The 27,122-nt window shown below is 34.1% G+C and overlaps 1 protein-coding gene and 2 pseudogenes across 1 annotated transcript; 2 read left to right on the top strand and 1 right to left on the bottom strand.

Moving 5' to 3' along the window:
* The first annotated feature begins 3,779 nt into the window (after positions 1 to 3,779).
* LOC143636316 (dehydration-responsive element-binding protein 1B pseudogene) lies at positions 3,780 to 4,953 on the top strand (annotated as a pseudogene).
* A 3,132-nt stretch (positions 4,954 to 8,085) lies between these two features.
* LOC143636320 (SNF1-related protein kinase catalytic subunit alpha KIN10-like) lies at positions 8,086 to 11,854 on the bottom strand (annotated as a pseudogene).
* Positions 11,855 to 21,578: 9,724 nt separating this feature from the next.
* Positions 21,579 to 24,888, top strand: LOC143636319 (protein FAR1-RELATED SEQUENCE 5-like). Its single transcript, XM_077103948.1, has 8 exons — positions 21,579 to 21,591; positions 21,663 to 21,698; positions 21,831 to 21,908; positions 22,172 to 22,286; positions 22,753 to 22,962; positions 23,168 to 23,426; positions 23,510 to 24,079; positions 24,190 to 24,888. Exons 1-8 carry the CDS (start codon positions 21,579 to 21,581, stop codon positions 24,886 to 24,888), a joined length of 1,980 nt encoding a protein of 659 aa, XP_076960063.1.
* Positions 24,889 to 27,122: the final 2,234 nt, after the last annotated feature.

Below are 27,122 nucleotides of genomic sequence, written 5' to 3'. Positions count from 1 at the left end.
GAGTGTCTTCAATTTATGGTTCCTTTTTTCCATCACATGAGCTAAGAATGCTACATAATTCTTGCGTAAGTATGTTTGGTCTTGGAAACAAGTGATAAGATTTAAGCTCGAGGAAGAAGGCTTTTCACCAGAGACACGAAGGAGTTGACCATAGACAAGCGGGATACGAATGGACTTCTCGAAACAAACAATTTCAGCATAATGAGCGGATAACCAGTCCATGCCGACTATGATGTCAAAACTTCCCAATTGCATAGGAATGAGATCGATTGAGAATTTATGTCCATTTAGGTTTAACTCACAGTTTCGAATGACCGAGTCGATTAATACAGATTTGCCATTAGCTACCTCAACAGGATACGAATTTCTAAGCTTAGATCGGGGTTTAGCAAGCAAAGGTTCAAACTTAAGAAGACACAAAACTCATATCGACACCGGTGTCAAATAAAATAGATGCGAAGTGGCCATTTACGAGGAACGTATTGCTCACCACGTCACCGCTTTACTGAGCTTGGTCGGCATTAATCATGAAAGCACGCCCACGAGTATCTTGAGGAGCTTGAGCAGTTTGAACGGTTTGACCACCTTGTGGTGCAGAAGCTAGAATGGCTGGATGCGGCTGAACTTGAGCTTGGTTAGCCAACAATTGTGGAACTTGTGGCTTGTAAGCTTGCTGAGTTTGGTACTATGGACCTGATATAACGGGGCTGGAACAAGTTGAAGTGATTTCACATTCGTGAGTAGTGGACACGCATTGCGGAAATGGCTAGAATCACCATAGTGTAAGAAATCTCGCATCTGGTTATCGGTTGAACATACGGCACGGGACGGAGATTCGGTTGAGCAAACTACTGAGGAGCAGTTGTCACAATAGCGGCCTCACAACAAGTGGTGCTAAGGTGCCCAAAACAGTTTCAATGAGTGCATTGGCGACAAGCGGCATTGGCGGGATGATGACGTCAACAAAAGTTGCAAAACAGATGAGGTCCGTTGTAGGGCTTCTTGAGTGGTGGTTCATGGTTAGGTTGGGGTTGAGATGTGGTTTGTTGGGTTAACGTGTAGTTCTTGCGCTTCTTGCTATGGTGGTTTGAGGAAGAGGTAGGCTTGGATGAATCGGGTTTGGATTCTTTGGGTTCGGAAGATAGTTTATCAGCAGCCTTATTTGAACCTTTCAATGAGTCTTGGCTTTAACATGATTATCAGTCAAGGTTGCAGCAAAATTGATCGCGTCTCCAAGTTCTTTGGGAGCACTACTCAAGACGTTATCTTGGATTTGTCTCGGTAGTCCCCATATGTGCATCTTGATGGCACGCGAGGATGGGGTAACAAGGTGGGGTACCAGCATGCTGAGTTCGTTGAAACGAGAGGTGTAAGCTGAGTGCTCACCACTCTCTTGTTTGAGGTCCCAGAAATCGGTCTCCAAATTCATGAGCTCATTTGGAAGGCAGAATTGTTTAGTCATTAAATCCTTCAATTCATTCCACCGCAAGGCCATGGCAGTTTCGGCACCTCCGGTTGACTTGTCCTTAACCCACCAGGTAAGTGCCCCTTTTCAAATACACTTGAAGCAAAACGTGTTCTCTTGTCATCAGGACATTCAATGCAGAGGAATATGCTTTCCAATTTTTCGTACCACTGAAGTATGGCAGTGGCACCTTGAGTCTCGTCAAACTCTGGGGGTTTGGCACTGATGAAGTTCTTGAACGCGCAGATAGGAGCCTTAGGATCAGACGAAACAGAGTTGATGCTAGCAGTGAGGTTTCGATGAATTTGGGTCATCATATAGGGAAGGACCGCGGTTAGTTAATTGGTGATCTGGGTGGTCATCTTGCGGCTCGAGGTTCCAAAAAAACGACACTAATAGTGAAACTAGGAATAGGAAATGGTGTAAAAATCCTTGTTAAAGTTTGCTTTAAAAAATAAATAAATAAAAATCATAACAATGATGATAAACGTTGTGTGGAACTTAGAGTTTTCATGAACCATCATGGACTCTTATTTTCCAAAAATCAAAGATATTTAAATTCAAATTGAACCGAAAGCTGGGTATTCGTGTATCACCACGACTTGGCTGACTTTCAATTAAAACACACTGTAAAACATTGAGGGTTGGAGTCGCACGCCGCATGAACCACCATGAATTACATGACATCCTTAGGTGTGTAACCATATTCTTTTCACAAAGAAAACATGGTCACGTTTGAAAGCTTAATGTTGTGATTCATATGGCATTGAAGGTGGTTTGCTTTGGCTTAATAGGTTTCACATCCTTTCCGAAATCTCAAGGTAAGCACCGGGTCCCGCGTCTGATTGGGATTTATGCGCATTGCTTATCCTTAGGTTTCAATAACCATGGTGTCAAGCTTTCGGAAAACAAGCACATCCCTTTACAGTTACTACATATACGCCACATAGAACCATCTTTAAACAACAGAAATATCATAAAACCGAAAAAAATCGATTATTGAAATGTTTGAAACTCTTTGTTTTTAGGCATTATCGCGCTACATGACTGGCGCGGTTTGTGTATGTCGCGCTGCACTGCATGGTGCGCTTAGAATTCCAGAATTTTGAGATTTGACATAGTTGTTACTTGGACTAGATTTAGACTCAACAAAGGTGCAAAATACATGAAATAAACCTTGGGATTAAAATCGTAAAAATTAAATAACATTATGTTAAATTTAAAAATATAAATTAATTGTAAATGAAGATCCGAATTATGCAAAAAGAAAAAATTAACGGGCCAGGTTTCGGGATTTAAAAATTGACGAATTTCACATGAACCTATGTCACATATCGCGAAGGGCGTAGCCTTCATCTATGTGATGCGCGACCCAAATGGATCGAACGTGATCTTGAGTCCTTCGCGTATCGCAAAGATATTGGGTAGGTCCTTCGCGTAGCGCGACCCAATTGAGTAATCGAAAACCCTAGAATCTTTCGCGTATCGCGAAGACTTAGAAAAACGATCTTCGCGATGCGCGAAAATCAGAAAGTTTAATTTTTGACATTTTTTACCCCTGGACTTTGATTAGATTTTAGGACATATAATAAACAATTTTGAGGATTGATAACGTGTATATAAGAACACCATGTTATCGAACAATAACCATATAAATACTCGAACTACAGCTTTTATTAATGATTGAATATTCTAATTACAATTAGGGTTGGGTAAACAAATACATATACGAATCGAAAAGTGACGAATGTCACAACAATCATAGTCAAATACTAATGAAGTGGATCTTAACCAAGTAAATCAAGAGGAAATAATGAAGAACCGTTTACGATTAAAAACTGCAATTGATGTAGTTCGTTGGTTGTCATTTCAAGGTTGTTAAAAAATTAACTAGTTTATTTATTGGAAGAACGGTTCTTTGAATGAATAAAGAAAAATTAGATATTTAGATTTTATATTGTTTGACCTGGCTTGACTTGAAATTTTTTGGGTTTGTAACTTTTGTCAGCCAGCATAAGCTTCGCCACTGGCTTCGGAACAAAATCAGAATATTTGAAAAACCCAGTAATGTCAGAATACTTTTGTGGTGAAGCCATTTTTGACATAACCGGAAAGTCAGTTTCTGCCGGCTGTCCGAGTGGTTTTGAGGCGTCACAACGCAGCAGCGAGTCAGTCGTCGACCAGAGTGATTTTAGCTTAATCAAATCGCACCAGTTACGCTAGCTCCGATCACCAAAACCGCCGAAAATCTATAATTCCGGCGCCGGTCTCATGATTCCGGTTACCTTGTAAAAACTTCTGATAAACCAGCAACTTGTTTTCATGAAAGAGCATAAATGTTGCAAGTGAGTGGGGGCTGCTTCTAGAAGATAAAACATAAATACATAATAAATATTTAAATATAAAAACAAAGAAGAATAATAAATGTTTCTTAAAATAGAAAGTGTGCTTGAGTAACCCTCCTTGTTAAGATTAAAAAACAACAGCGTTCACACGTGTTATTTAACACCCGACATTACCCCGTGTGCGCGTACATTTCGCATTACTTTTTTAAGTGCCACCCCTCACTTCACTATATAATCAAAAAGTCTCCAAACTAATATCATCTAAAATAAAGTCAACCTATACAAAAGTCAATATAAATATTTAATATGGATGATCTAAGCCCATCTTCTGACCCGAACTCATACGGTTCGGGTTATGCTCGGCCAACGAGGACCAGCCGCTCTGACGATGGAGTCATACTGGCATCGTCTAAGCCGAAGAAGCGAGCAGGGAGGACAAAGTTTAAGGAGACTCGACATCCTATTTATAGAGGCGTGCGAATGAGGAATTCGAATAAATGGGTTTGTGAGGTGCGTGAGCCAAATAAGAAGACTAGAATATGGCTTGGAACGTACCCAACTGCTGAGATGGCAGCTAGAGCACATGACGTGGCGGCATTGGCATTACGTGGCAATTTGGCATGTTTGAATTTTGCTGACTCGGTCTCGAGGTTGCCTATACCGGTTAGTAATGATGCTGAGGACATACGTAAGGCGGCGGCTGAGGCCGCAGAGGCTTTTCGTCTAAAAGATATGGAAGTTGACAACAAGAGCGACGACAAGGGTTCAGATGGGACGACAGACGGTGAAGAGGCGACAGCGGGTGTCGAGGTGCAAGAGGTGGATCGTTATATGGATGAAGAGACATTGTTTTACATGCCTAGATTAATATCTGACATGGCGGAAGGCATGTTAATGTCACCACCTCGTTGCTTAGTTGAATGGAGCCCGGATGACGTGGAAAGTCAACATGCTGACATGTCTCTTTGGAATTTCTCAGTTTGACAACCTTATAAGTTTATAGCAACTCAACTATACTTTTTTATAAGATACGAAAGTTGTTTTGTAGATATAATTAAGAGAAAATAGTAAATTTATTGGTATAAAGAGTTTTCTTTTTTATTTATTTTAGTGTATTTGGTTCTTTTAAAGAGTATTGTTCATGAATATATCAAGTAGGGATTGATTTGATTATATTATATATCAAGCTTTATCAAAGAATGATATTTTTTAACTAGTATTTTTTGTTTTTTTCCCGTTTGAAGAGTTTAAAATATTGGTGTTCATAAAATATAAAATAAACTGTCGTTGACGAAATTATTTTGTATGGATGTGAGATTCATTAAAAAAGGAATAACTTTCTATAGTTCTTAAACCAATTATTAATGCAAGTGGCTTTAGAAAAGAGCATGAACCATCATGAATTTAATTGCATTGAATGTAATGAAATGGTTGGTGGAATATACATATATATATATATATATCTATAATATATATAAACGAAAATCTAAAAATCTTAAGTGTTGTGATGTGGTCGTTCCTCTTTTTTTTAGAGTCACCAGATTTGCTTGATTTTTAAATGAATGCTTCTCATGCATTTGACCCGGATTCATGGGTATGAATCTTATAAAACCCAGATATTTCTTAAACGGGTTATAACATCTCATTTAATAAAAAATTATTCTCACCAAATTATTGATGTAAAAATCCTATAAAATAGGATATACTAAAAATTAATATCTTATTTATTTTTAAAAAGATATATATATATATATATATATTATTTAAATTAAAAACCAATTTTATAGTAAAAAAATAAACGGGTTTTGGGTCTCATCAAACCATAAGTATATTATTAACTTTCATGAATATTATTTATAATTAAAAAACCAATTTTATAGTAAAAAAAAATAAACGGGTCTTGGGTCTTATCAAAACCATTAAGCTTTTAAACCGGGTTATAACATCTCATTTATTTGTGAAACAATTTATCATCAAACCATAAGTATATTATTAACTTTGATACAATAAAAAAATATAAATTCAAAAATAAATAAATATTAGAACAAACAATATAAAACAACCCCCGTAATACGGGGGATAAAAACTAATATATATATATATATATATATATATATATATAGGGAGAGGATCATGAGAGAACTCCATTTTATGGAGAGAACTAGAGAACTAATAATGAAGTATTTTTAATTTAATTAAAAAAAATATTTTTGAAATTTTTTTTCTTTCATCCTTCTTATATGTTGGTATTCTTCACCACAAAAAAATTTAAAAATGAAAAAAAAAATAAAAAAAATTAACGTTGTAATGTATATATGCAATACATCGACTTTTTTTATAATGCATATGTGCAATAGTGTGCATTTTGATATTTGAAGTAGTGTTGAATAGCATATATCTAGTTGTTTGTATTGTATATTTGCAATAGTGTTATTTTATATACAAAAATTAAAAAAATCGTTATAGTGCACATGTTCATTAGTATTGTATTACATATATGCAATAATGTGTTTTGCATACAATTATTAATATCGTATTTGCATATATTCAATAGTGTGTATTGGATAATGCAATTGTGCTGTATTATATGCAATAAAACACTATTTTATATATGCAATAGGCATTAGTGCACATATGCACTACAAACTACACCGACAAGGTTTGTTTTTTTTTTTTTTTTTTAGTATCAATATCATCTTATTAGAAGGAGGAAAGAAAAAAAATCATAAAATAATTTTTTAAAAATAGTTAAAAATAATTCTTTACTCTTTAAGAGGAGTTCTCTAGTTCTCTCTAGATCCCACCCCTATATATATATATATATATATATATATATATATATATATATATATATTGGATGGATCTTGCGAGAAGTGGAGGTTTAACTTCATTAATTCTTAATTTCACTTCATTCTATATGATGTTCCATATATATATATATATATATATATATATATATATATATGTAGTTGTGCCCGCGCGTTGCAGCGGGGACGTATTGAGGATTTGGTCGGTGTGAATTCAGCTTGCATCGCAGATGCGATAGAAATTAGATGGCATCAGTACGGTTTGTGAAGTTATCGTAGTTTTATGCAAGATATGATAATGGAGGTTGAGTAAAAACAAAGCTAATGAGACGAATAGAAAACTAAGCACGATGATAAAAAGACTATGGTCAAATGTTACTCCAACAGTCCAACTATTGATCGTGACCACTTACCACTACTTACTGACAATAGTCCATATTTGGCCATATTTGGCCATAATGCATTGTGCTTCTAACTCTCATTGATAATAGTCCATATTTAACCATTAATTATCAACAATATCAACACTAAAGTACCTAACTACTATTGTATGCCTAGAAATTGGATTGTTTATGAATAAAAAACAAACATTTAAACAAGCAGATTTTCTTGTTTGTCTATGTTCTTAAGAAACCAAAATTGTTCGTCTTTGTTTGTGACATTTGTTATCAATGATATTATAAACGAACACAAATAGAAACAAACAACAATATCCAAAATTAAATCTAAAGGTACAAAAGATTCAACAATATACATCAATTTAAAAGTGAAAAAGAATATCCAAATTAAAGTCTAAATACCATTTGATGATCCAATAAGGTATTAATAATTAATGAATAGTAATGAGTAATAAATGAATCAACATAAACAAACCTTAATAAACGAACATAACTAATGAACGTGATGTTTGTCCATATTCGTTAATTTAATTTAGAAGACACTTTTTTTGTTCGCATTCACATAATAAATTTCCTATCAAATATTTTATAAAAAAATATTTAGTTTGAAAACATCACAGACCAACTGTATCCTTGCACAAAGATCTAAAGTCTAAACCAGAAACATACATAAACTTAATAATAAAAAGTATTGTAGACAAAACTATAGACACTTAATCAATTATCCATGTATGTAACTAAGCAAAAGTGTTCATCATAAAGATTTAATGATTTATAATATATAAATCAAGAGAATTAGCAGAAATTAAGGATTTGTTATCATTTGCAACAACAAAAAAAGAGTACCAGAAAAAAAAGCCACCCGACTATTTACAAGCAGTTATGTACTTCTAGAAGATGCTAGTCTCTAACTGCAGTAGCAAAGAAGCACAGAACTCCAGATATAGCAACTGTGGCCCGTTAATCCTCTGGACATCAAACAAATAACTGTGTTCGGGAGTCTTGTACAGCTGCTGAATCAAGATAAAATAGTTTGTTACTTGACTTACATAAAAATGACAATTTCTTCATAAATCAAAAGGAAAAAACTATGTTAATTATATCAATCAATGAGTAAATACAACAAGAAAGCTTTAGTCATCCGTCAAACCATAAAAATTTGACTTTCAAAGTCAAAAGAATCAATCTTCAGACTTTGAAATGAACAAAAATAATTTGAATTTTCATTAAAATTAAGTTATTCTTATTTATACCAATTGTGCAAGAGATGAGGTCAGAGTTAAACCTGTAACAGATCCCATATCAGTTTTAATAAGAAAAAGCCACAAGTTTGACCTCCAAAGTCAAAGTGTTGAAGTGTTGAACAAACCTGCAACCCGACTTCCCATTTTCTTTCACCAGGCAAATTGGCTTTAAAAGAGTTCTCTCGAGTAAGCCTGCTCATGTGGGCCCGCTCCAGGCCATTGTCAAGATGCTTAGTAGCAAGATTACCCTCCTACGCCAAATAATATTCAAATGTCACACCCAAACTATCAAACTTTAAGCAAGATAATAAATATGAATGTTGTTAATATAAACACCATGTATTTATAAGACAATAGTTTTCCAAGACTTTGATAAGTTGGAAATTTTTATATCTTCAAAAGGTTCCATATCGAAATTTCTATAAGTTGTAAATACAAATAACACACCAGGGACTCGGAAATTTCGGCTCCAAGATATCCAACAACAACATGAGTTTCATTATCAAACAGCAAAGTATGCAACTGTAGCCTGTAGCCTGATATAAGACAAATTCAATATGTAAAACCAGCAAACATTTCACCTTTATGAAAAACTATAACAAAATAAATGAGAAAATAGTTAAATACATCATCTTTTATTCGGCTTCAAAGTGACCATATCAAACGGTTCCTTTCAAAACCCATGTTGATCACTCTTTTTAATAATTTCCTCAATAAAAGAAGCATAAGGTTAGATGACTTGAAAATAAAAGAAAAACAAGACAACCAGTTATGACCCGAACTTACCCTTTTTAGATGCTCGGTTGCATCTGGGGAAGGGACCACTGAGTAACGAGGAAGTTGACTTTTGAACCAGCGATGCTGACGAAGATCGGTGATTGTAATTCTCTTAAAATGATCAACCACAAGCATTCTTGGAATTAAATCCCGAGCACCAAATGACAAATGAGTTGGTAGAGTATACATTCCTGCCTGAAAAAAAGTGAAATAAAAAAAAGGGTTAAAAAGTGAAATAAAAAAAATGGGTTAGGTCAAAAAAGGTTTGGGCCAATACGGGTTCCATTTTGCACTATTTGTCTCTTTTCTTTGACCCATTTGGACCCGTTTCAAAAGTCAACGGGCCAAAATTTCCGCCTCTAAATAATATACAATGCAAGACAATACCTTAATTTTCTTGAATAAATTGGGAATAGTTTGATCATCAAAAGGAATAGTGCTACAAAGAAGAGCATACAAAATGACCTCACAACTCCACACGTCTACCTCGGGTCCCGTATAAAGTTTACCAGAAACAACCTGCATATCAAGTATGAGTTAGTATGAAACTATGAATAATGTACTAAACCAATATTCAATCAATCTTTATGAATAACCTCTAAACCGGCATAATTAGGGCTTCCACAACTTGTTTTAAGAAAATGCCCGTCTCTCATAATATCACTCAACCCGAAGTCAGCAAATTTTATATTGCCCCATGAATCCAACAGAATATTCTTTGGCTTAAGATCCCGGTGGACCACCATATACCGGTGTCAATATTCAACTCTATATATTATCTGTTGACAAAAACAAAGTTGTAAACATCATAATAATATTATTATTACAGTAACATTGATTTTGTAAAACCATACTTAACACATTAACCAACCATCTCAAAAAGTAGACAACTCTGTGTCAAGTCAATTTTGCCCGTACCAAAAAGTCAACTCGACCCATCCCAATATACCACCTCTATTTAGAAGAATATTTTTTTACCTGCTGAAATATGTTAAGGGCTTCATCTTCATGAATTCTTCCTTTTTCTACAATATAATCATAAAGTTCTCCGGATTTCACGTACTCCATAATAGCATATATATCAAGGGGCGCATCTATCACCTCATAAAGTCTAATAATATGAGGGTGCACAAATAATCTACAAATTTTGATTTCTCGACTCACTGCACAACGTCACATATAAAAGAATGATATTTTAGATGAAATATCAAGAAACTGAAAAAAAATTCTAATGAATTATAGTGGTTTTGATCAGGTACTAAGGGAAGGGTTTGAGGTCAACTGGAAGTGACATACCCTGGGTTGCAGCTGGTACCGAGTCAAATAGTCGATGTTTTTATAATTATGACAACTAATCAAACGCGTGCGGTAAACCGTTGGTTGCTGATAGCTGCACGTGGCTAACATTAGCAAAGTATGCACAAATTTATAAAAAATAGTGCTGCAAATGTACAATTTTACCAAATTAATAATCTTTGAAAAATAAATTAGATGATGAATCTGACACTGGAATTAACACGGTTTTAGATTGCAGACCAAAAAAGCGCAGTTGAACAAAAACAATGGACTTTTATCAAATTTTGCAGTTGACCAAAAACAGATGACCTTTTATCAAACAATTTTAGATTTCTGACAAAATTTATGCCAAAATAAATTGCAGATTTAATAAACCATGAAAACAAACTTCAGGGCTAAGAGCACCAACAAAGATGTTGAAATGGCTTGCAAAATCAAGCTAAAGATGTCACAAACAAACCTGGTGCGTCTTTAGTTTGGCTACTGGTTCATGTCATTTTGGTTCAAGTTTCAAACACGAGTTAACTACTTACGGTCTTTTCAAAATCAAGTTACACATCCCGCCCCTACGCTCCTTCGCCTCTTGAATTTTAGACACGACTCCAGTGATTTCAATCAATGACTTTGAGCTTTGTCAAGTGGACACATAAAACACTGCAACACAACCAGAACTTTATGATTATAATACTATTATACTCATAATTACTACTATTATAATAAAAATGGTTAACTTGATTTCTCGTCTCAATGCACAACGTCACATATAAAAAAATGATTTTTTAGATGAAATATCAAGAAAGTGAAAAAAATTAAAAAATTCTAATGAATTATGAAACATGATCATACCTTTTTCCTCCATTTCAGGATTCCTAAGTTTTCTTCGGTTAAGAATCTTGACCACCACTTTGTAGCCGGTCAACGTATGTTCACCAATTTTGACTTTACTGAAAGAACCATGACCAAGAGTTTTCCCGAGCTTGTAGTTATGTAAAAATGCATCGGCACTACGAAATTAAGAAAATTTAAATTATCTAAAACATGAAATTGTATGAAAGGAAGCTTATTATCACCATCACTATTTGGTTAATTCAATTTCATAGATACACGAACAGAGCCCATCAACAGCATAAACTATAGAATTAATTTCATTATCTGAAACAGAAAGCCCTAATCTAATATTCTAGGTTATGAAATTTTAACAAAGAAATCTTACGATTGAGGACTGCTGAAGCAATTAGGGTCGTGGCTCTCCCATTCAGATGTGCCATTGCAGACAACACGAAGAAGATGAAGGAGAATTGTATATAATGAAAGGTTGAGACTGATTGTTGGTATGTAAGGCAGATGGTGGTAACTGACCAAGGCAAAAACCTTTCAAATCAATTGATTGCATATTAATTGCAACCGGATATGGACGCTTGTATCCGCCGGAGAACATAGTATTACGTCGGAGATCTTAATTGGTATTTAATTTTACGGCGTCTCCAAGAGAGAGAGTATGAGAAGGTGAAAATATGCCCATATATATTATAATGTAATATATATATATATATATATAGGGTAATTCATGAATTAAAAAATGTCCTTTTACCTGCACCAACCTTATCTCTTACTCTGCCCTCATATCCCAAATCAACAATAAACTAGGGTTTTCAAAATTCGAGCAATTAGATGGCAAAATCAACCACAAAACAGAAGATCACTTGCAGGTAAACATTCGTAATACTTGATTTCATATATTTCAACCTCTGATTAGTTTTATATCGTGTGTATTCCTAAACGATTTGTGCATATAGAGTCGATTAGGCTCGTTGTAAGCGATGATTAGACACATATCACGTCAATTCCGAACGATTTGTGAATAAATTGCAGATTAAGTGTATTATAATTGTCGATTATGAGTTATTTGCATATGTAGTGTAATATATTGATGATAGCATATTAATTTACATTATTACCGAAATATTACACAGATGCAATACATTAACGGTGTATATTAGTGATATAGTGCACAATTCATAGTTATAATACACATATGTATTGCCGATCATTGTAATGGTATTGTATATTGGTACATTTCTTTGTACTGCATACATGTAACACATCTCAAAAAGCATGCTGATAACATTACGGCATTTGTGTAGTTAAAATACATATATCCAATACATATTAGTGATATTGATGATCAACTATGATGGTTATATGAAGGTTTTTTTAGTTTTTATGTGTTTTTTAGATCGAATAACAACATGTTGATGCCAGCGCATACATGTCCAGTGGCAAATGTGTAGTACACAATTCACGTGATATCGTTCGTATTACATGGAATCGACGCAATATACTCTGTTTTTGTGTTTGTGGTTTGTGTAAATTGATGTACGATATGATGATACTAGTTCATATTTGTTGGATTGTGCATACGTATTACACCCCCAATGAACGGTTTGCCCCATATAAGTAACAACAATTATTGATTTGGCATATACATTAATAATATATTGCATATATATATATATATATATATATATATATATATATATATATATATATATTAAATACGTGCTGCATCTATAATACATACATGCATTATAGATTCATTACACATATTCATCGTTGGTGCATTACACGTCTACGCAGACACGGTGTGTTGCATACATGCAATATAAAATTTGAGTCATATTGCATACATATGTTGCATTAGAAATGCATATATGTAATAAGTTGTAATACTAAATGTATCATTTCAATAGTATTACATATGTGTACTATATTAAATAATGCATATACGTAATAAAGTAGTAACTCTAAATATAAAGTTTCAGTAGTATTACATACATGCATTATATTAAATAATGCATATATGTAATACATTTATTGTTACAACAATTGTTATTTATTTGTTATTACAGAAACATGTATTTTGCGATTACCTGGAATCGATGAGTGACCCGAAGATGGCAGACATGAGACAAGCACTGCCTAAGAAGTTGAAACTAGGTTGGGCAACAAAAGATAATGTGACGGATTGCGGTGTATTTACAATGCGGCACATGGAATGCAATAAAAGAGTTGATGAAGTGGTTGACTATGATTTTACCACCGAGAATCTTATGAAGGCTGAGCAAATATACCTTCTCATAATGAAATACACCACGTACACTATTCTTTCGGATACTAATACTTTAAAGGAGGAGGTGTTAAATGGCGTGAGAGATTGGGAAAGTAAATCGGAAAAAGACATTATTAAAAAGGTGTTGTTTGATACATGTTGATTTGTCATTTGGAACACTGTAGAAACATGATGTTTAACAAGGTTTATGTTTTGTGTTAATGTTGATCATCTTATATTTTGTGGTAGTATGACGTTTGAAAAAAGCATGTACATTTGCAGAAGTGTCATTTGAGACATCTTGACCGGGTATTTTGATACATTGTAGAGACATGATGTTTAATACAATTTATGTTTTGTGGTAACATTTGATCATGTTATGTTTTATGGTAGTATATGATGGTTGAAAAAAAAACACGTACATGAATGTAAGTATGACATCATGTAGACTGCACATTAAAAATTTAATTCATACTGTTTGTAAAGCATGATGTCAGGATATGTTATGTGGCAATAATGCTTGAAAACACGCATGCAAATACTAGTGTAAGTATAGTTTAATGTTTTTTTGTGTACATTAAATATTGGATGCATTATACAGCATGGATGTATCATGTTTGATGAACTTGAATGTTAAGAAATGCACATACACAATGTTTAAAACCTGTAAAAACACACATATAACACAATCAGAGCAATGATAATTGGTTTTGTGATGTTTTGTTAGTTTTTTCTAACCATCGTATTTTAATATTATATTGGTCGTTCGACAAAAACATGGAATGAGTAATAACAACATTTTAATGCATAATATGTAATACCCATGTTATGTGTGGCTATTGAATATATGTAATAATGTATTGCTCATACGAAACATAATACGTTGCACAAATGCAATGTTTAAACACGAGTAAAAAATGTGAAATATATGCATACGTGATATAATCAAAGTAATTCCTAACACATATTACATAACACACATGTGTAATACAAGCTTATCGATATCATAAATCTTCAATCAATGATGGTCACTGAAATATAAATTAACCATAATCAAATTTCATTGTTCTTCAAAAGGTGGAGGATGTGATGAATAAGTTCCACTCCAAAAATTTGTTAACAGGGTAAAAGCGTTGCATAAGTTAAATATGCCAAATGATAGACGTAATAAAAAATAACTATATCATGGACGATATCTTTGTGTTAACGGTTAATATGCAGTACAATTGGGTTGCGTTGCGTATGTGCGGTACACATGACAGAGTATTGCATATATGTAGCATACATATCTAACAAAGTGATAGCACATTTAACATGGGTAGCCTCATAGCATATACGCATTACATATGACAGAGTGTTAACGGTCAGTTAGATTGCGTGATTGTAATACATATGACTATGTGTTAACAGTTATGGCATACTACAAGTGTAAGCACAACACCAAACGGTATAGTACATATGTGTATTACATGATATAAAAGATATGTGTTGCACATTATGAAATATTACATAACATATATGCAATACATGTATCATCTATTACCTCGATGTTCAACAACAACATATTATATTCCCGTTTCCAACCCCCGAGCTTGAAGCAACGGCTGTAGATGACGTCGGATGTGAGTTAATGGATCGATTGGCCTCTGTTTTCGGAACAGAGTAAGATATTCCAACCTCTTCAACATCGTTCATTGCAGTAATACATGTATTTGACATAGAATCAGCCAATTGAACACACATAGCATCAATCGTTGCAATATTGTTGAAGGAGCCTTCAGATGAATCGATTGCTAATAAAAAACAACGAAAACGATCAAAAATCAAGGCCAAATTATTGGGCGATTTTAACCTAATCTTATCAATATACTATACCTTCAATCACCATAATTAGGTCGGATTCGAGATGTATGATCTTGTAGTATAGAAATCGATCCCAAATTAAAGACAGCGTTCGATTATAGAAACGATTGAGATAAACATGGATGTGATTTGAATAAATCATAAGCTAGTAGAACTGTTAGATCGTGAATGAATAAGGAATTGGGGAAAATTGATCTTTTGGGTAACTTTTACATATTTACCCCTTTAGTATATTAGTTCTCTAGTTCTCTTTTTTAAAATGAGTTCCCTCTTGATCATTCCCCTGTATATATATATATACTACTAAATAAATACAACTTTTTTCATGCCACGTGTCACCCATTTACAACATCATTTGTCTCACGTTCCCGCCTCCCATCATAGTCCATTTAGAAACCCGTTTCATATACCCCATATCTACTAACCCTAACCACTATTGATTAGCCGTCTATATACAAACCCTAAACCATCCTTCCCAAAATCCATATGCTCTTATCTTCAACCCTGCAATTCTTATCATATTATCATTCATGTATTGACGATCCGGCCACCGTATTCTTCTTATTCGATCAGATCCGGCACCGTATTCTTCAATTCCGATCAGAAAACAGTTTTGTTATATCTTGCTCTGGCTGTTAGGTACACAATTCTTTCTTAATTGCTTATTTCTAGGTGTTTTACAAACTTTTTAATGTTTAGGCTTGCCGATTTTGATAATTGTGTTTACAAATATGAAATTATAGTTATAAATATCCATTTTTTTTCTACAGGCCTATACATCTTTAAGTGGTCTACCATTAACCCTTGGAAATAAATAGTTTAAACTAATTTGTGGGGACTAGATAAGATAGGTTGTACGTAACTTATTATTGACTGATGTTGGTTTATAATATAACTTACTGTTAATATAATCCATGTATTTATCATAGTTTAAGTTTTTTAACACATTATTTGGTCTTTGGTGGTCATATTGTTGGATGGTTAATCTTGATTCATAGTTTTATAATCATGTTGTTTATTTTTACTAACCGAACAAACTCCAGGACATATTTTGGTGTTACTAAAAACATTATTTCCATGCTTCTGGAGTTAAACCTATATGTGATCACAATTGATTCAAGATTTGATATAAGATATACTATAAAATTTTTGCATGTGTATAGGTATTACTTCATCCTGAAGTCAGTGGCAATGTTTGAAAATATGTTATTTATCCAAGGTATGCTTCTTCCTGACTTGATTTTCAGTTTATATTTGCAAGAAAAGCTGTTTTTTATTGTATTTATTAACTTACTTGAGGATTTGATTGTATCTCATACCTTAGGTGTAACATGTTGCAACAGCCAACAGTTAATCTAAAGCCATTAAAGCCAATGCATATTTCCATCCTTTTATCTTTATACATATTGTATAGAAATATGCTAATCCAAAGCCATTATAATTTTGGAATGGATTAATACAAAATATTATTATTCATTTCATTTAATATGTTCATTTATATATTTTTGTTTCTTTTAACTTATTAGACCATCCTCTATGGTGGGGGGGGGGGGGGCATCGAAGCCCTTCCACGGTGCCACATTAACGCCACCAAAGCACCACGGGTATCGAAGCCCCAACCAATAATGCCTTGATATGGTTTAATGCCCAAAGGGCGGCCATTATATATATACACACATATGTATGTATGTGTGTGTGAGATATGGAGAGAGAGAGAGAGAGGGCCAACCTTCACACCACAAAGGCGCCGGTCGTTGGGACGACCCTTGGCTTCGCGCCCCTCCTTTCCCTCATTAGCACCCCATAGTGGGTGGTCTTATGGCTGGTCAACTTGATGAAAATCTATATCTAATAAATAAATCTTTTCCTCGGCACGTGCCACCGTATTAACCCATCTACACTCTCAAATCCAACCCAAATCTATACCCTATAATTTCATATGTGGGCCCTAGGCAAACCCTATACGATTCTGAATAGCTCATCTTGATTTGTTTGATTACAGGATTTATAAATTTGTTATATGTGAGTTATATTTGTCTCTTTTTTCATAATATTGTTTGATTTAGATAATCCAGGTAAAACATGATGTTTTTCCCCTTAAGTTTACTATTAAATCACCAAATATTTGCATTGTATTTTATTTGATTCATGATGATTGCTGCATAATTCTTCTTTACATTTTTTATTTCATGAAATACATCAGTTGTTAGTACATGACAATTGATGATGATCTTATATTTACTAAATTTTCACCCTACAATAATTGTTTCACCAAATTTTGATATTTTTTGTAGTCTTTACCAAATGTCAAACACTTATGAGAGGTATTCTGTTAGTGGATGACCCGGCTTCATGAAGATAATAGATTGTTAAACGGTGATATGCCTTCAACTTTATCTTGATCAACGATGAAGGTAAGTTGATTCTTTTACAATTAACAAAAGCAAAAACTCTGAGTTTCATTCCTCGGTTTTTCTAGGATCTGTTTCTTTTAACTTATATTAAATTAATATGGGTTTTTTGTAAATAAATCCTATGGTGATATTATATCAAGATTAATGAACTATTATGTTATTAACTTCAAATATTTTTTAAAAGCATGAATTAAATTGTATTCTTCACTTTGGTTTTTCCAAGGTTTATTGCGAAGGTTAGCAGCCCTTAAGGTAAGAAAACAATTCTTGATTATCTTATTTTTGTGTTGAGTTCAATATATCCTTTATTTTTTCAGTTTAATGATTATTTTAAACTTGTACAATAGGTTAAAAATTATAATAAAAATAATAATTCTTTTTGGATTACTTTAAAATTTTTGGTCAAGTTATAGGATAAATGGATAAGAAAACAAAAGCCCAGAAGCATAAAAAGAGGTATTTTGACATACAGTTCATTGAATCTTTTTTTTATGCTACAATTTGTTCTTTGTTTTACAGGAAAATGATATTTTGACATACAGTTTCTTGGTCTCAAGATATTATATAACAGGTCAAAAATAGTTATTTGGCGGTATTATTGTTTACTTCTTTTTATACAGTTAACATTTATGGCTTGGCAATCAGGGACACACAACTCATGTTGACCATTGAATTAATTGGCAGAGGACCCCCTAGATATATGAGTATATGACTGTTGTGTTTGGCATGGTGTATGTGGTTCGCTGATATCTATTTAATTTTATAATATTTAAATTGTGATGTTGAACTTGAATTTTATAATATATGAGTAAATTGTGCAGTTTGATTTTTATAAGGTCAATCTTATTAATTTCCATGCAACTTTGAAACTGCTGATAAATTTTCATGTATTTTATACAAACTGGGTAACAAAGCTGACCAGTTTGAAGAATATCACAATTAAAATTATGACATTGGATTAGTAACACAATGATCATCAACGTTTTGATTGAGAACTCAAGTTAGGACCGCAAAAGTCAATGTTTTGTTTAAATAACAGATCATGGACGAGCTGATATACGAGATGGACCATTGACATACTACATATTTCGCAATTATCGTTTTTTTAGATATTTTTCTTGAATTTAGGATGTTATGTCTAAACTCGATTAGTTCCTCATTTTTAGTTTGACTTTGGGGTCAAAGAGATTTTTTTTCAATTTTAAAATTGCGTTTTTTAGGATGTAATTGAGCTACTTTAAAATTGCCATTGTTGTCATTGTAGAATTATGATTTATATAAAATTCCAATTAATCAACCCGTGTAGTACACGGGTACATAACCTAGTATATATATATAGAAAGGTTAAAATAAAAGGTAATGTTTTTCTAAAAAGTGTAGGAAGAATTTTTCATCATTAGATTAAAATCATTAAATAAGGATAGGATTGTAATCTTAGTTTATTTTCTTGTTATGGTATGTAAATATATAATTAATAAAATTTATTATACATCCAGAAAATGTTCCTTATTAATCGAAATTTAGTTTCACATTTAATAAAAATTAACAACCTAATGATATTATCATGCACGATCATGATCATGTATATTCATTATCATCTCCAGTATTATTCGGTGTGTTTATTTTTTCATATTTGTCTGGTCTTTTTGTTCCTCAAATCGTGATGTGTTCTGTGTTGTTGTTTGTTTATTTATCCATACTTTGTTTATTTATACATATTTCGCAAATAAGGTTGACATGCTTATTCCTATCATATTAATATTTTAACTACTTATTACATCCACATTATTATTCATTACCTTCAGAAACTTTGCTTTCTTAATATTACACTTAATTTCTTATACACTGAGTGTGTCTAATTATACATATTCACGTGTTATAATCCTCGACAAACTCAACATTAGCTACTACACACTGATCATTAATTAAATCAACACCACATATTCAAAATAGTTACAATCCATAAGCATTAAAATCCAAAACAAGTCCGGGTTTGCAAAAACAGAAAACAAGTTAAGGTTTTGCCAAAACCTTTTAAATTCAAAACATAAAACCAAATGTCTAACATTCAAATCCACATAAACAAAAAAGTTGGACTAAAATATCAACATAGCTTCAAGCGCTCAATGATTATTGCATGCGCTGCGTTTTCCAGTTCCATCTTCTCATCAGCCGACAAACTCTCGTAGTCCATCATACTCTGCACCATCTCCTCCATTATCAAGTTGATTTCGCTCAGCAAAATCTTCCCAACATATTTCCTTCGAAGATCGTGTAGCTCCGCCTTTTGTTTCCATAAAACACACATGGAAAACTTTTTACCTTTGAAGTTTATCGCTTTCTTTACCTCATCACCACCACTTCTAAAAGTAGTATTGTATAATATTTGTGGGCTTCTCCGAACTGATAAACAACACACCACAATAATTTTAATGGCAAACAACACCAGATATTACCCTTATAACACAAGACCAACAACACACCACCCACTCAACAACAAACACAAAAAGCATAAAACACCAATTTGCATACAACATTAACATATACAAAAAACACACAACACCCCACTCATTCAACAACAAACAAAAACACACTAGTTAGCATACAACATTACTAGTAACACAAAACACACAACACCCCAGATTAATATTAACACAAAATACACACAAAACCACCAGACATTACCCTTATACCACAACACCACCAACACACAACCCGTTCCACAAAAAAAAATTTAAAAACACACCAGGTCAATACAACCTTGGCAGTAACAAACAACACACAACACCCCAAATCACAATTGAACACACCAACACAAAATCACAATTACCAGATTAACACACACTACCTACAAACCTTGACGCGAAAAAAAAGTAAAACAAAACCCTAAGATTTGGGGGTTTTCGCAACTGACTAAAAACACACAATTCAAAAGCAATAACACATCATCAATACAAACCAAAGATAGACACACCTGATGGCTTTGAGATTCCGGCACGCACACTCAATGGTGACTTCTTCTTCTCCATTAGACTTATCCTGCACAACCGATTGAAGAACACATCAAAGTCAACCCCGAGATTCTATTAATTAATTACTTGCTCTGTAACTAAATATAACTCACTGATTGATCTTCGTAAACGGCGAACTTTGAAAGACAGAAGACATTGAAGAGAGAACACGTTGGATGATTGTAAATTTCTGGAAGACTGATAGAGAATAAAGTAAAAGGTTAACTTTTAATGAGAAGATTGAAATATAAAATCAAAATATATTATATACTTAAACTTCTGGAAGAGTGAGAGAGAACAAATGCTTAAAAATAGGAACTTCTAAAGATATTTAGTTGAAAATCCAGAAAGATATTATGCGCACTATGACCAAACTACCCTTTAACACATCAAAATAACACTTAAAATTAAAACACTTCTCATCTGGATCCATCTTTAGATCTTGACCATTGACTACCAAGATCTAACCATCCATATTACTTCCTACACTTTTTAGACACACACATCTTTTTACATTAACCCATCCCTATATATATATATATATATATATATATATATATATATAGGGAGAGGATCATGAGAGGACTCTATTTTATGGAGAGAACTAGAGAACTAATAAGTTAAGGGGGTAAATATGTAAAACAACTCAAACTCTATTTTCCCCCAAATCTTGTTTCCCTTATCACAATTCTTCCTTCCTTATCAGTACATCTCCTTCCATGTCTTGATCCACTGTTCAATCTCAATCCATCAATCCATCGATGCCCATGTCAATTAATTGAATCGTCATAATCTAATTGAAATCGAGTTCCATTGATCACGCACGATGTTCATCCCGTTATTCCTAACATGTTGATCGAAGGTATTGTTAGGTTAAATTCGTTTTACTACTTTAGATTCAATTATAATCGTGTTTTGCTTTTGTTTAATCAGAAATCGACTCGTCTGGAAGCATTGTTGCAATTAATGGTGCATTGTCGGTTCAATTGAACGATTCTATATGAAATACCTTTGTTACTGCAACAAACGGTTACGATTATGCTGAAATAACCGACTCTGTAGCAGAATCTCATGTCAATCAATCAAGTGTTTCATGTTCAGTGTCATCCGGCGATGGTGCTTCAAGCTATTGTGTCCAAACCGATAATAATATGCAATCTGTTGGTGTTGAACATCGAGGTAACATATTGACTTTATGGATCTGCATACACACATGATATTCAATGCATAAATGATATATATTACGTATGTGTTTTATATTGCATATACGTATTATAGCAACTTTTACCCATATTATGCAATACACATGTGCACTATACATGTTAACACTCTGTCTTACATGACGCGTTATCTAAATGTTAACATTATGCGACATTTGTTACAGTCACGTAACGCGTCTTAAATGTAAATGTATTTTTAATAATATATTCAACCATATACAGGATGTGTGTCGAGTATTGTTTACCATACACCAAACGGAACAACATACTGGAAACCTAATGTGCCCGAAGAATTTGTGCCTGTCAAAGACATGGAGTTTGAACGTCAGACGATGCTGTCAACATGTATAACACGTATGCTGACAAATCTGGGTTTTCAATTCGTTTAAGCACTATTAAACGAGTCAAGGGTTCGGTAACACACAGATACATGCTTTGTACTCGAGCCGGAAAACTGAAATTTCAAGATTTTGATTCAACTAACACAAACTCTGCTTCGACCTCTCGTCGCAGCAGCTCCAAGGCCGTGTGTTGCAATGCCCGCCTAAGATTGAAACCCGTTCCAAACACCATGAGATTCAAGATATATGATTTTGTTGATATTCATACCCATGAGCTGATTGGACCGAACGCTATGGAGTTTACAAAGAAACGACGAAAAATTGGGTATTCTGAACGCAATTTATTCACAAACTAAGTTTAAACAAAATTGGTCCAAACATTGCGCATAACTTGCAATGTTCGTTAAAGGGCGGATCTCACAACGTCAATGGCACTAAAACTGATTTCCAAAATGCTACCAGGGATCTCCGCCTCTTTATTTCTGACAGAGATGCACAAATGATTGTGGACACAATGACGTCTCGTTCGGTCAACTTGCCAAATTTCTCGTTTGAGTACAAAGTTGTTGGAAGTGAACTCTGGTATATATTTTGGGCTGACGATGTTTCAAAATGCAACTATGATGCATTCGGGGAGGTTTTAGGTTTTTATGCAACCTACAGTACCAACAAGTAAGTGATCGATACACAGATGTATTACACGTATATATTTATGATGTTAACCATTTTTAACTGCACATTGTACTACTGTCACACCTGTTTGATACCAACATTCCACACACGTGTTTTTATACGTGTTTTATGTATGCATTTTGTGTAACATATTTTATTTGTTTATTTTATTTATTTATTTATTTATTTTGTAATTATATGACAGATACGGCATGATATTTGTACCATTTACTGGCGTGGATCATCATAAGAAGTGTGTAACATTTGGTGCTGGTCTAATATATGACGAAACTATCGAGTCGTACAAGTGGTTACTCGACAAGTTTCTTAAAACACATAAAAAACAGCCCAAACTCGTTTTAACCGATCAAGATGTTGCGGTTAAACAAGCTGTTCGTGCTGTGTTTGACCAGTCAATTCACCGACTTTGCATGTGGCACATTGTTAAGAAGATACCATTAAAGGTACAATTATTTTAATTTTTGTTTTAATTTTTTATTTTGTTATATATGATGCACATATGTAACGCTCGTGCAATTTTTAACAGATTTTGGGTGACTTATTAGCAAATACAGATTTGCGAGTTTCCATACATAAACTGGTGTGGAACTTGTTTATAACACCTTCTACATTTGAAGAGCAGTGGAAATTGCTTATTGATGACCTTAATTTAAGTGATCATCATTGGCTTACCGAGATTTATGCAATTAGGGAGCAATGGGTCCCTTGTTATTTCAGAGAAATACAATGGTGTTGCCTTATGAAAACTACATTGAGATGTGAAAGCTCAAATTCTCTTTTTAAGGTCAACACTAGTCATGCCAACACGCTTGTCCAGTTTCTATTGTGTTTTGGCACTGCTCTTGACAGACAACGAAAAATTCAACTAAAGCTTGACATTGAAACTAGTACAACGACACCAAAAATGCCCGAAAAACTGCCTTTGGAAATACACGCGTCCAAGATATATACACGCAAAATATTCCTGGAGGTTCAAAAGGAAATTTACAGAGGGATGAGGCAGTGTTATATTACAAGTTCTTCGGAAATAGACGACGTTAAAAAATTCAACAATGCACATACCAACAAAATATTCAAAGTAGTCAACAATTATGTGGTAAGTTTGTTTATGTTTTCTGTTATTTTTATGTTTACATGTTAACGCTTACGTTCCTCGGCATTCACCTTATTTTTAATGTTATGTTTTTTGTTGGCTAAAATACGTAGGTCAACTTTAATGCACATGATACAACTGTTTCTTGCTCGTGCATGGGGTTCACGCGTGTTGGATATCTGTGCAGACATGCTTTTTGCGTGTTTAGGTACAACCAGGTCGAATTGATACCTGACAAATACCTGCCTGCTCGGTGGTTGAGAAACGTGCTTCCGGACAGGGTTCATGACATCTCGAACAGATATTCGGCTGAAGATGACGAGGAGTCAGTTATTAGACGCAACATGTTTGAATTATTAACCGAATGTGCTGACCGGCTGAGACACAAACCGGATTGCCTCAATTCCACCCTTGTCCAGCTTAAAGATATAAAAGACAAGGTGTTTAAAGAGTTCCCATCTGAGCCACCTTGTAACAGTAAACGTTCGATTATAAGCGAGCTTGTTGGAAAACCCGACACGGTTGATGTGACTATCAAGCCACCGACTGGTATTAGAAATAAGGGGTCGGATACTAAATGTCAAGTCGGCGTTGTTGAAAAACTGCTGGAAAATTGTAACAAAAACCCAAGGTTGTGTCATAAATGCAACAAATACGTGATCGATCATGACTCCCGTAACTGTGAAAAGGTAAAAGCTGCCAAAGAAGCCGCCGCCGCTGCTGTTTTAGCTGATGCTGCTGTTGCCAAGTCAACCACCGACCGTTCCGTCAACCGTTATGCCACACGGTCCAAACGTGTTGCTTCTACTTGATTTTATGCATTTAATATTACATGCATGCTTTATTTTATGAACTTTATTTTACATACGCGCATTGCATTGTTATATATTCAATAAACGTGTCTCATGTTTTCGTATTAGACGATTATGCATTTTAATAAAATTTGAAATTACTGCTGGAACAGCCCAATGAAACTTATGTTTGTGTAATACAGATTAATATTTTGATTTTTATACTTGCGTTTAAACCGTTTTAGACGGGTGCAGTTGCGTGGTATATATCGTTTGCGTATGTGTTTTGACCGGTGCATTATCATTTTGTGTGTTGTATGTTTTATATACATGTGTTTTTTACACTATACGTTATGAATATTGTATTGCGTATATGCATTTACACACGCTTTTTGATGTTACACTGATTATCAAGTTGCGTGTACGCATTATAATGCGTATACGTATGTTCATTCGTTTTTATTTGCACCTCTTATTATAATACAACTATGAGTGTTTTTTAATTTCCAATTTGTATAATGTAATGTGAACATCTATCCTTCCTATGTTTTCGTGTTACGTGTGTGCGTCCCAAATTGGTCCCTGTCTATCCTTTTTTCATATTACACGTGTGCATCACACTCTGGTACCCGTATATATCCTTGTTATGTTTTCATATTACACGTGTGCATCACACTTTCTATATATATTGTACCAGTCACACATTCTATTTACATGTCGAACATCATCGTATACGTTGCACATTCCCTATGCATTTTAACACACATTCAACTAACACAAACACTTGCATCCATACCATTCAAATGTTCCATTAACTTCCAAATATTAAAACAAACAAAACAACCAAGACAAATGTTTACAACCATACCATCCAACCGTCTAATTCAATTACACGTGCCAAAACAAACCAAAATAAGCATGCATAAACTACATGACACCATATGTTTTTATACGATTACCGTTTATTTCATTCTTAACTACCAAATTTCAACATTTATCCATCAACCCTCCTTAAAACGAACCTTTTTAACCACATCTTGTTTTGGTTTTCTGCTTTCCCAATCCCTAGCATCCGCCAACATGTTATCTCTTACTTTGTTTACTCCCGACAGCAGTATGCGGGCTATGTACTTCATTCTTAGAATATTGATCTGCTCTGCTTTTCTGTCCTCTTCCACACTGAAGTCGCACTCGACACGATCTCCTCCTCTATAACACTCCATGTGTCGCATCGTGAACACATCACAATCTGTTATGTTGTTTGATGTTTTCCACGGTAATTTCACTCTTGTTGGCGCCCACGTACGCTTAATCTCTTTAGCCTTTGGGTGTCCGACCAATGTCAGTATGCGGGCTATGTACTTCATTCTTAGAATATTGATCTGCTCTGCTTTTCTGTCCTCTTCCACACTGAAGTCGCACTCGACACGATCTCCTCCTCTATAACAATCCATGTGTCGCATCGTGAACACATCACAATCTGTTATGTTGTTTGATGTTTTCCACGGTAATTTCACTCTTGTTGGCGCCCATGTACGCTTAATCTCTTTAGCCTTTGGGTGTCCGACCAATGTCAGGTACCTGCCGAATATGTTAGCCTGTGTAAACGAAAAAAAAATCGTTATAACAAACGTGTATAACAACAGTATATATTTATAATGTAATACATGTTCAACTTGTTAACATACTACGCATGTGTATCACTGACTGCCTACTTGTATTCATCGCTAATAATATTTTTATATTGTGCCTTAACTTACCACTTTGTACGGCGTGTTTTTTTCCGCGTAAACTGTGCTGGTTCTAACTCCATACACGGTATTCACCATGTTGTCGAAAACATAAACACCAGCTTGCCTCATGTCGAACGCGATTACGTAAAAGTGGTTTTTTTCAAAAATTGGAAACAACACCGCATCATACTCTCTTAAATCCATCTTGCTTTCATCCTTATGTAGCACAGACAACAAGCTTTTTTTAAACGTTTTTAATCTTTCTTCATGTGTTGATTTCCTTTTTGTAATCATCCATCCAACCTTGCACATTTAATTAATTCCACTTAAACATTAGTTTATATAAGCGTTATTCAAATTATTATAAGGCTATATATACTGTAAACTTACAACCGTTGATGCGTGACAAAATAAACGGTTTATTGACCCCGGGCTTCTAAATTGTTTTTGATAGTTTAAAACTGTGGCCCAACAGTCAACCACGCTTCGCTGAACCGGATTACCCGGCAACAGAGACTCCAA

Source organism: Bidens hawaiensis, unplaced genomic scaffold (genome assembly GCF_021521415.1).
Source record: "Bidens hawaiensis isolate Kalapana, Puna unplaced genomic scaffold, B.hawaiensis_p1.1 tig00007859_1, whole genome shotgun sequence".
In the NCBI taxonomy this organism is placed as follows: Eukaryota; Viridiplantae; Streptophyta; class Magnoliopsida; order Asterales; family Asteraceae; genus Bidens; species Bidens hawaiensis.
The sequence above is the reverse complement of the archived record's forward strand: the minus strand, read 5'-3'. Positions and strand labels throughout refer to the sequence as shown.

Coding starts and splice junctions, on each gene's coding strand:
- LOC143636319 (XM_077103948.1), top strand. Junction 21,699..21,830: donor AAGCATTGTTGCAATTAATG/GTGCATTGTCGG, acceptor TTTCATGTTCAG/TGTCATCCGGCGATGGTGCT. Junction 22,963..23,167: donor GCAACCTACAGTACCAACAA/GTAAGTGATCGA, acceptor ATTATATGACAG/ATACGGCATGATATTTGTAC.